This window comes from Sturnus vulgaris, chromosome 3, assembly GCF_052056855.1.
Source record: "Sturnus vulgaris isolate bStuVul1 chromosome 3, bStuVul1.hap1, whole genome shotgun sequence".
Lineage (NCBI taxonomy): Eukaryota > Metazoa > Chordata > Aves > Passeriformes > Sturnidae > Sturnus > Sturnus vulgaris.
Window position 1 is genome coordinate 53,604,355 of NC_142245.1, and position 10,948 is coordinate 53,615,302.

General features: G+C 39.0%; 1 protein-coding gene across 4 annotated transcripts in view; it reads left to right on the forward strand.

Annotated features, from left to right (window-relative positions):
- ADGRG6 (adhesion G protein-coupled receptor G6) overlaps positions 1 to 6,971 on the forward strand; it is a 110,743-nt gene extending 103,772 nt beyond the window's left edge. For 2 of the 4 annotated variants that reach the window (XM_014888617.2, XM_088161659.1), the window contains one exon: positions 4,215 to 6,971. In XM_014888617.2, the coding sequence (XP_014744103.2) occupies positions 4,215 to 4,393 (179 nt within the window). In that variant the 3' untranslated portion in view covers positions 4,394 to 6,971. The other 2 variants (XM_014888623.2, XM_014888624.2) reach the window with 2 other exon arrangements.
- The last annotated feature ends 3,977 nt before the right edge of the window (positions 6,972 to 10,948 follow it).

Sequence of the window (10,948 nt, forward strand, 5' to 3'; positions counted from 1 at the left end):
TAAAGGCACAGCAAGCATTTCCACCCAAAGGTTAAAGACAGAAAATGTCATCAATTCGTATAGTGTTGGTATTTTCAAAATATATGTTACTGTTTAATAAGAATCATTACCCAGCATCCAATACATCCAATATATAGATCTGATCTCCATATGTTCCCAGACTGAATGAAATAGGCTTGATGAAAGCAAATTTTGCTTATTATCCTATTGTAAACACAGGGTAGCCAAAGCACAGAGAGATGACGTTCTTCACCCAAGGTAACATGAAAGTTGGCAGTACAGCTGGAAATAGGAATCAAGTCTTCAGAGTCCAAGTCCAGAGCTGATTGTCTTGGTTAAACTCCTTTCATCTAACTGTAAAACATTTATGGGTAAAACGACAAATGGAGCCTACTCGGAAATGGATACTGTGTTCCCAGAGTATGCATTGTCTTGCCCTTCTACAAATAGCCATATCTACTGCTTATTTATTTAGATGGCAATGGTATATGTAATAAAAGGCATCATCTGTATTCACTCATACCGTGAAAATGTGCTCATTTTAAGAAGACTTTAAGGGAGCAAAGAAAGAGAGCAGCTGGAATGCTTTGCAAGTTTGGTTGTGTCTGAGATAATATTTCAGAAATTCACTTATATAGTTCAGATTTTTTTGTTACTCTGTTTTTGTGAGTGCATGTTTTTGTCCTGTGTAAAGTCACATAGCATTATTATACAATACTATATAAATATAGTGGAAATAAAATCTGCGCACATATTTAACTCAAAGTGTGTTTACTTGCTTTAAAATATTTATTAGAAAAAATGTTTAGTTATGAAGTAGATTATTTCATTAGAAGGAAAGAGTTATGTTCTTTCTTAAGTATTCATTATTTTCATTAAGCCCCCAATGTCCCATTTGTGATGGCACACTCTCCCATTTCTTGATGCATGGCATAGTTTCCAGGAAATACCTTCTATTGTTTTTATTGATGATCATTACCTGCTTCAGTTAGGCACAAACACTCCATTTTTAAAAATAATTATACTGTTCTCTCAAGATTCAGTGCATCCATTAGCACGAAGAATTGTGCATCAGGTATTTTAAGATTTTAAAACTTTATTGTTTATTGAGAACATACATGAAGTACATCTGCTTTGAACACAGTAAAAATGAGAGGTGTCTTAGAAATTCCTGATAACTGATAGCACCTGAGCTTGCTCCCAGGACTGCTGCTCACAACAGCACTGGGAGCACATGGCTGGTGTCAGCCTCCCTGGGCTGCCTGTCCCTGCTGCCACGTCAGGTTCAGTGTGCAGGGCACCCAGCTGCCCTGATCAAGCTGGTCATTCATCTCTTCCCTGCAGGAACACTTCACCAGCAGTCTGCACAGACTACATCTTCAATATCCACCCATCACAGTGCTATTTTGATTTAATAGTAGAGGTGGACAGCACTGTGCCCTTTCTGCAGCAGACAGTGAATTCCCTTTTGTACTCATGGCAGATCAGCCTTTAGATCCTTGATCTTGGGATTAATGATAAAAATATGCTTAAATGCTTTGTTGGACTCTGGGCTTTTTTCAGGTTGTCAATCAAGAAGACTTAGTGCTGGAGGTTTTGCAAGGCTTTCTTGAAGTAAAACAAAGAAACTGTTCCAGATAAGAAGTAGTAAAGTTAAAAGAAACTTGCTCATATATATTCTTCAAAAATTATGAGCTTAATCCCGTGCATAAATTATTCCTAAAAAGGATTGAAGGTCTTAATGCAATCAAAGTTCTTAATATGATTTTTTAATTGGACATTAAGGGAATACAAACGTTTTCTTTATTTTTTTAAAAATTTTAATACATTTCAATTGGTTGTCTAAAAATACACATCTTACTGTGATACGCCACAGGAATTTTTTTTAAACACTGGCATATCTTATGTGCAAAAATTATAAAAGCAATAAAACATAATGTTCAGATTCTGACTGTTAATACAGCTGAACTTCTCAGTTTGCCAACTTAGCTAAATTGTAGGCAAAGAATGTCATAGCTACATGTCTTGGCAAGCCTTGTTGATATGGTTATAATATGCTCCCTGGAATTGACACAAGCATTCATGTGTTTGTGGTGTAGATAATGTCTTCTAAGGCCCTTTCCTCATCAGTGGTGGAGCATTACAGGTAAAGTGAGAATTGTTTCTGTTGAATGCATGATTGGAACAGGGTGGAGGGATGCTTCTTGCATGATGTCCTCATTGATGCAGAGGATTTTGCTAATCAGAAACGCTGCTTATTTCTATTACATCTTGCACCACTGATGCTGAATCAAAGGACAAGCATGCTTCAGACTCTGGGTGTCTGCACTCTGCATGGGGAACAAAGCATTTAGAAGTTAGCATTTTAGAAAACAGACATTAATGTCAGGACATTAATGCCTGTGTACAGTAGTCTAGGGAGAGGAGATTGTCCTGAAACATTCATACATAAAGCATATATTAAAGAGCAAAAACAATCTGAATTCCATAAAATTGTTTAGTATTTTTCAAAGTTATTATGGAAAAATTAATATATTTATATTTGCTCTATGGCCATTAGTGGATTAGTCTTCTAGACAGTGAGATTTTTATATACATTAGCACCCAGAATTACTGTGGATTATAGCAAATACATGCCTGAAAGCTGTCCTATGAACTGCTGCTTGAATACAGTATGCACCAACACAAATTTTGGATGGACCCTCATGGGTGAACGAAAGAGGTCACTATGGCATCTTGTGCCCCAGCTGCCTACAAACCCAAACCAAACTACTTGTAGAAAGTACTTAAATACCCTCTGTAACACTTCAGGGAGTTAGAAGTTAAGACTATATCTGCAGAGAATTTGGTCATGCAACTCCCACTTACTTCAGGGATACACGATTTTAACCCTGTGCTTAGATGTGAAACCATTGTCAATGCATACAATTGTAAGGCTCTCAGTACTCAGAAATTTGCCATTGGACATGGAGTTATTCGCTGCAACTCATGAACATTCTTGCGTGCTTTGAAAAATCATCCTGATAAGCCTCAACATGCCTGTTTCTGTTTTAATGAGTAAAACTGTTTTGATTTCTCTGTCTGCAATCCATTTTTCCTTCGCAACACTTTGTGCTCTTTTATGGCTTGATATGACTTTTCCAGGTATGGGTTACTTTTCTGTTTATTTCTAGTTGTTTTATTTCTAAGAAAAGTTTTTTATTAAATCATAGTTTAAGTAGTATGCTTAATTCTTAAATGATCCTTTAAAAAGGAATTTTTGGAGATGACTTCACTGAGGTCTTGTAAATAGCCATCAAAAATGTCACTTGTGAAAAACATTACTTCCCAGGATACTCCACCTTACTGCTGGCTAGCAGTGGTACAGACCTTGCCCAGGTTCAGGGAATTAATTCCAGCTTCACTACAGTAGAAGAGATAAGAAAGAGAGTTCTGTTAGGACAGCATACTTGAGAAAATGAGAGACAAGCTCTCTCCTTCTCATTTCTCGCTGCGTTAGCTCTACCTACTGACCATTCTCTGAACAGCACCACTGTGAGCTGCTGAAGCAGACTTCCCCAGTCTGGCTGGGAATTGCCTTGCTTCTTTATCACCCTTGACCTCTAGCTCATGGACCCTGAAGGGAGGCCTTCAGAGTTGCATATTTTCCTCCCTACAGTTTTCAGCCTGCACCCTCCACATTATGGAAAAAACAAGGTGGAGCTAGGCAAGCACAAAGTTTTGGCTCTGGTTATCTGCTTTAGGATGAAAGATATCCTCTGCCACATTCAGCACAGATTATATTATAACTGTGCATAGCTCAAAACATTCGCTGTTGAAATAATTAAATGTGTTCACAGTAATTCTACAGTACTTTCCCATGTGAAGATGCTATTTATGGAGATCTACTGCTATTAAAATGGTTTTGGTTTGTAAGATTCAGCACATCAGCAGTAAATTAATATATTAAAAGTCATAGGAGTCCGTAGCACTTTAGGCAAAGTAATAGAGGGATGATTTCAAGAGATACCTGAAAGGTCTGCCCACAAACCAGACATCCAAAAGAATTTAGAAGAAGCAATCTCAAGCCAAAAAGTTCTTTGCTGACTTTTAGGGCAGTAATTTAGTTCAGCAGTAGTGGCAATTGAAGGCATATCAATGGGGAGTGACACAACTTTTAAATTGTGAATTTGTTTAAGAGACCCTAACTTCTTCTTGCTTTTTCCTCCTCTTAGAGAATGTTTTTCTTGACAAGCCATCTTCAAAATTTGCCCAAGAGGATGGAGAACAGACATCAATCATCCCTGTCCACCAGGTTATTGACAAGGTCAAAGGATACTGCAATCCTCACTCCGACAACTTCTATAAAAATATCATCATGTCCGACACATTTAGTCGCAGCACAAAATTCTAACTGGGTTTCTGATTTACTTTTTTTATTTAATCAAAGGAATACAAAACATCTGCCTGGAGCTGAGAATATTGGGTGTCATAGAATGTGACCTGTTCAGGTTTTTTTCCCAGTTTACAGTGTTCTCCTGGAAACAGCTTCCACTTAAGGACCGATTTTTAAAAGTTTTTACTGTTGTGGGGAAACGACTATTTTCTATCATTGAGCTGGTTTTAAATGTGTGCCAGCCAGCATGATGCCTGGACAGCTAATTATAATCCTGTGTAAATATATTTTAATACTGAAGAGCCACAAGCCGAACTTTAAATTATGTAATCCAAACAGAAGCAAGTCTTGACTCCTGGAGAAAATATCATGCAGTACAGGCAAGCTTTTATTGAGCAATTTGCTGATGGTCTTTTTCTTTTGATTTTCCCTATGACACTTGTTAGATTCTTGCTTCTTGAATGTCTAGTGCTGTTCTTTATTCATAAGTGAGTAAAACCCTAGCACCAATTAAAGGGTTATTTTAAACCATTTATGCCTAAATAGACCTGATCATGCAAACCTTACTCACCAAAACAGTATGTGCTGTAAATGCAGGCCAATTTATATCCATATACATAGAAAAACAGTTTACACAAAGTTGTGTTTCAGCATTTATCGATTGGTATGTATGAAATGCAGTGTCTTTCATCTCGAGTCTATGTTTAATGTTCTTTTTTCACAAAACAAAATAACAAAAAGACATTCAACTATATACAAATACATAAATATATACCTAGAAATCTCTCTACACATACTTTTATAATAATACACACAGTATGACAGCATATACCAGACACAATCTAAAAGTTATTGACGGTGCTAAAACTTAAGCTTAAATATTTAAATACAAGATGAATTCTTTGTAAACCCATGAGTTTGGCAGTCTCTCTACTTCACATATACTGTATGTATAGACACCTCCATCAGATGGCATTGCAACATTAGGATAACCTGGAATGTTTACCAAGGATAAATAAACAACATCTTTTCTGGGCACATACCGTTATCAGTATCTGTATCCCTCTGTTACCCTGTTGGATTACATGATTGAGGTTGTTGGATGCCCAGAGTTTAAATGGTGTTCAGGCAATATTAAGGAATTTCACAATGCCATACTGTGTCCATCATGACACTGAGGGATGTGGGGTGTGTGTGCAGAGAACTGTCAAAAGTATAAAATGCTTACTTATTTTACTGTCTATAAATGTGTGACATATTAACAAGTGACTTTGAGTGCCAAAAGGGCTTCTCTCCTCATGAACCATGTTCGACCCCATGACAAGCTTTGTAAAAATTGTAGCTGCACATGTTTCTGAAGGCATCTGCCAAAACATAAAAGGTTTTTTCAAGTACTGCTTTCAGAGGATAATATCTCCAAATGGAAGCTTTAATCTTTAAAATTATCCCCCTTTTTAACCAAAGTATTTTTAGCCACATATTTAATTATTTGAATTCAGAGAGCATAAAGTGCTGAGATATTTTTTTCAGCCAAGCAGGTGGATGCTCAGTGTTTAGGGATGTGGATCTGTGCTTTCTCTGCTCTTTGCACGTGCTTTTGTGTGCAGAGATCATTTAGCGCTGTGACCACACAAACGGCACATTGTCCCTGGCTGCAAACCTGGTGGGAGGAGGATGTCCTGATGGTATTCCACCCAGGAACACTGCTGTCGCTACATGGACCTGAATGAAACCTCAGTCTCGTAACTGCAAATGCATTTGTGGCGCATGAATGGAAGTCAGCCCCATTCACTCAAACTGGAATTAGTAACAGGGATGAGTGTTGTCAGATATCTTTAATAATTGAAATAATTTACAGAGAGATTATGTACAAGCATTTACTGAACTTATATTTTATCATCCCAATTGCTTAACTACTGTAGATAATAGCATAGCAGCTTACTGTGAGATTTCTACCTGATTAAGATGTTCAAAAGTGAAGAGAAGGAAAACCAAATACTCCTGAAAAAATGAGGAATCAATAAAACATAATGGATTAATAAAATATAAATAAAAAGAAAACACAGTATCCTGAATGAAGCTGAGCTGTAATCTATCAGTTTAATGTACATCTACCTGTATTTTTGCTGAATTAAGATTTTTTCTCTTTTTTTTACTACCATGTAGTAATCTTAAACTGTCTGTGTCACTTAGTTGCTCTTGAATGCTCTCAATTCTACAGTGTAAAGCTTCTATTTTGTAGTTGACATGCTGTAACCTCCCTTGTACATATTTATTTATTTGTGAGGTTAAATATGTCAAATATACGTAGCACTATAATGACTGTTCTTGTTACTTTAATGCTAAGTTTCTGCTTCATCATAGAAGAAGAGGGAAAGAATAATTTCTTATATGTTTTTTCTAAATAACTTGTGAAACAATTTACTGTAGCTCTATCTTTTGCAACTTTGAGGAAACTTGTCCGTGTAATTTGTGATACTAGTCAGTGAAATATAGTGTAACGGGTTTGAAGATGGACTAAAATGGAAAGAAATCTTTTCAAGTAAACATTTTTTTATGTTAGTGTTCCAAATAATTAAAGCCTTTTAATAGTGAATGGTTGACTTTCATTTTTCCTTTTTAGTGTTTAATGGCAAAAATTAGACAGTGGAATTCTGGAAAATAATCTTGTGTTTTTTTAAGTACTTGAGACAGGTACACGCCTAGCCAAATGTTGGAAATAAATGTGTAAGACTAACTTCATCTCATCAGGGGAACACATTTTGTGGAATATGCCTTTCCCTTTTGTGATTTACTCAATGCCACATTCAGTGAATGATCTGGAAGTTATGCAATCTCATTTATTTACAGTGGCAGTCATGTCATAGAAATGAAAGGAAAATCAAGGCAACAGACAATATGCTGGGATGATATTTTAAAGTAATACAAATTAATAATCTAAAACTCAAGAGTTATTCCTTTCTATATGTTTCTCTCCAGCTGAATATTGTCCCTCATTATCAATAATTTCATTCAAATTGTAATCATACTTTGATCACTGTTGAAAATTTTGATTCAGCCAATCACTTGATTAATACACACCAATGTATAAACAATAGATGTCACACACTAATGGCCTACCTTTACTTGCTTACCTCTAAAGAAGATGGAAATATGCTGAAATGTGTCAAATCTGCTCCCCTGTATTTAAGTCTCATCAGACAAAATGCACAGAATATGAGGATTTAGCAGTGATATCTTTTAAAATCATTAAAAAAAAAAAACATGGAAAAAGTGGCATTTAATAATGAGGCTGCTGGGTGCACCTGTGTACAGTCTGTCTGTGTGTGTCTGTGGACAGTGAACTTTACCCTTGGGCTTTATGCCTTGAAGAGTGTGGGAGGACCCTCTGAGGGAAGGAGCCCAGGTTTTTTTCCCAAGTAGAATCTTGGCAGATGCCAAACTTGTAAGGAGTGATTTGCAGCGTTCGGGGGTGGATTTATTTTTCTCCTCATTTCATCACTTTTTAAATACCAAGAACAATTTTATTTTAATCCTCTACTGTTAACAGCTTCCTACTGTAACCCATTGAGTTACATAAAATGCCACTTCATTTTATTACTTTTGAAAGGCTGATCTATAATCAGACACATCTATGTAACTTCAGGGACATCTACCGAGTTACAGGGCAGCAATGTGTCATTCACGGAGTCATTATAAAGAGTTTTTATGCATTTGCTTTATATAAAGATGTAAACCCACATATGGGTCAGCAAACTAGGCAAAGGGCTTAGAAGTTAATGCCAGGGAAGTCAATCATGCAAACCAGCGTGTGGAGCAGACCTTTCATGCCCAGCACTGTGGCTGCTGCTGTGCCAAGGAGGTTTTCCCCTTCACCCTCCACTGAGCCGGTCTGCGGTTACTCGGTCCATTTATTTGTCAGATCTCCTGGAAACATCGTGACACTTCCATCCTCAGGACAACCATTTACTGTAGTGCTAGAGAAAGGGAAAGGGGGGAAAAAAGGAAGAGAAAGGGAAACTGAAACTAAAAGAAGGGAAAAGGTAGTTGTCAAGGCCTGCTTTGCATCTTCATATGCTTTTCACATGATTTCTTGCCCCTTGCCCAGGTTGTGTCACCCTGACCAGCAATGGAGACAAGGCCATTGGAGTAGGTAGGGCACACCACCATGGCTATTTGTGCATTTGTCAATGTAAACTAATGTTTTTGACTCTCCAGCTTTAAGTTGAAAATTTGCCAGTTTTCTTCAAGGCAACAATTCCAGCATTTCCATGCTTGAAGACTAACCTAGAATAATATTTCAGTAGTTCAGGGAGAAGCTAATTCTTCCAATGATGAGAAATCAGGCTAATAAGCACCACACCAAAAATGGCTAAATAAATCTCATGGAAACCTTTTCTGGAAGGATAACCTTTCCTCAGATGCATCTGCTCACTCAAAGCCAAGGCTGCTGTTGTTCTCACTAGAGAACAGTTTTAGCACTCATGAGGAGTGCACACTGTGGTGCTGTCCATATGGATTGCTTAGCCACAACCATCTGTGCTTAACCACAGCACTTTGAGTGACACAGTTTTCTCGAGGTGTGTTGAGTGATCTACCTTACAAAATAAATGCCAGTTTGATTCTTCAGCTTGTAACAGTCTAAACTCGGCACTTTTTATCCCGACTGTTCTAGTCAGAGTTCTTAAAAAACATAGCTTTAGATAGAAAAGATTCTCAAAAATCCAAACTGTAGTCCATACATGAAGTGTAGGAGAAGGAGCAAATGCTGATAACTCTGGTCTGATGTTTTCTTCCACTGCCAGGCTTTTCCCCATCTGGGATCCCTCCAAAGTGAGGGGAAACGGCAGCTATGGTAGGGGAGTGGACCCTGCTCTGTCTAGTGGGCAGAGGACTCTCACTCTCCCTGTCCTGCTGCATTTCACAGGTCTCCAGCACCAAGTGCAGTAAACACAATAATGTTACTTATTTACAAAATTCCACGCTAGTTTTCTTTTCTGCTTGTCTGGCTCCTGCTTTTCCAGCAGAGGGCAGTGGCATATTTCTAGTTATAAAGCTGTTAAAATCCAGTGAAAAATGCAGAAAGATTCCTCCATATGTGCACCGCACAGAAATAAGTAGGAGAGTTCATACCAGGTTTGTCTATTATTTAGCAATCGGTTACATCACCGGATAAAGCAAACACTCTGCACTCAGGGAAGTGAGGGGAGAGAGCTGTCTCCCTGCATTTGGGCATATTTAGTGGAAAGAGCAATACAGAGTCTCTCTGTATTCTCTCTCAGTGGTTGTTATATTTTCTCCTTTTTTGCTCTGAGGGGATGCAATGGAATTAGCAACTGCTACACTTCTGTCAGCTGAGCAAACAGAACCAGTTCACCATTTCAGGCTTGTACACTGACTTATTCCAGTTACTGGGCAAATTATTTGATCTGCTGGGATGTCAGCCTGTGACTCAGAAATTCACTGTATGCATAATTGTCCAGGGAGGAAAAAATCTCAGCAGCTCCCTGTTGACAGTGGCACACAGATCCATACCTCCCTACCACTTTTTCCATCAAGGGCAAAGGAACAGATCTGCTGTCAGCTGGATCTTCTGTTCACATCCTCCTTCCCCATGGCACATATTACCCAGTCAGCTCAAGAAAAGTGCAGAACTGCTGGGCCACAGACTCAGCTGCACAGCTGCCCCATGGCCATTCCATCATAGGGCAGGACTGACCAGAGAGCTGCTGGCGCCCTGTCGAAATAAAAATATCTCATCTGCAATTCTGGCTTGTCCCTGGACTCTCACTGGCGTGTCCTTCTGAATGCACATGGTACCAGCACCAAGCTAAGGGGAGAGGAGGGCTGGATAGAGTGGGGAAGGCAGGGAAGGACATGGCCTGCTTTCGCCTCGCTTACTTTTCTTGGAGTATGGCTGCTGTGGCTGTGGAAAGAAGGAGCAGTGGGAAGGGAGTCCCACGAGGGGTCAGGACTTGGTGTACAGAGCAGAGCAGAAGATTAGTATGACACATGTCATGACACCATCACTTCTCCAAAGACTTGTGGTATTGGTGTAGCACAAGTTCAGACTCACAGCATGGGTGTGTCACATCTTTTGGTGTCCTTGCTTAGAGCACAGCTCTAAACAAGGCAGGAGCCAGCATGAGTTCCCCGAAATTTCTCTGTCCTCCCTACAACTAATGCTCACTTCCCAGGAATGCAGACATGCCAGTTTGCCTCTCAGTCAGCAAACTTATCCTTGCTCAGATACGACAATTTTCTAGAATAACCCAAGGTAGCGAGTAATCTCGGGATTACGCAGCACTGCCGGGGTCACAGAACAGCAATCAACTGTATAGGACCATGAGGATGTTCCAAAAAGGAGGGCAAGCATGGAAAAATAGCATTTGTGAAGCTTTTCAGGAGCACTGAGTGACAGGGGCTGAGATATGTGGTTTCCCATGCAGAATGCAACTGAAAGAGCTCTCAGAGAAGCTCTGTGTTTGCACAGGCCCAGGCTGAGCTCTGCAGGAAGGACAGATCAAGAGGATGGGGCTCCAGCAGCCTTGCTGGATTTCAACCCATGGGTGT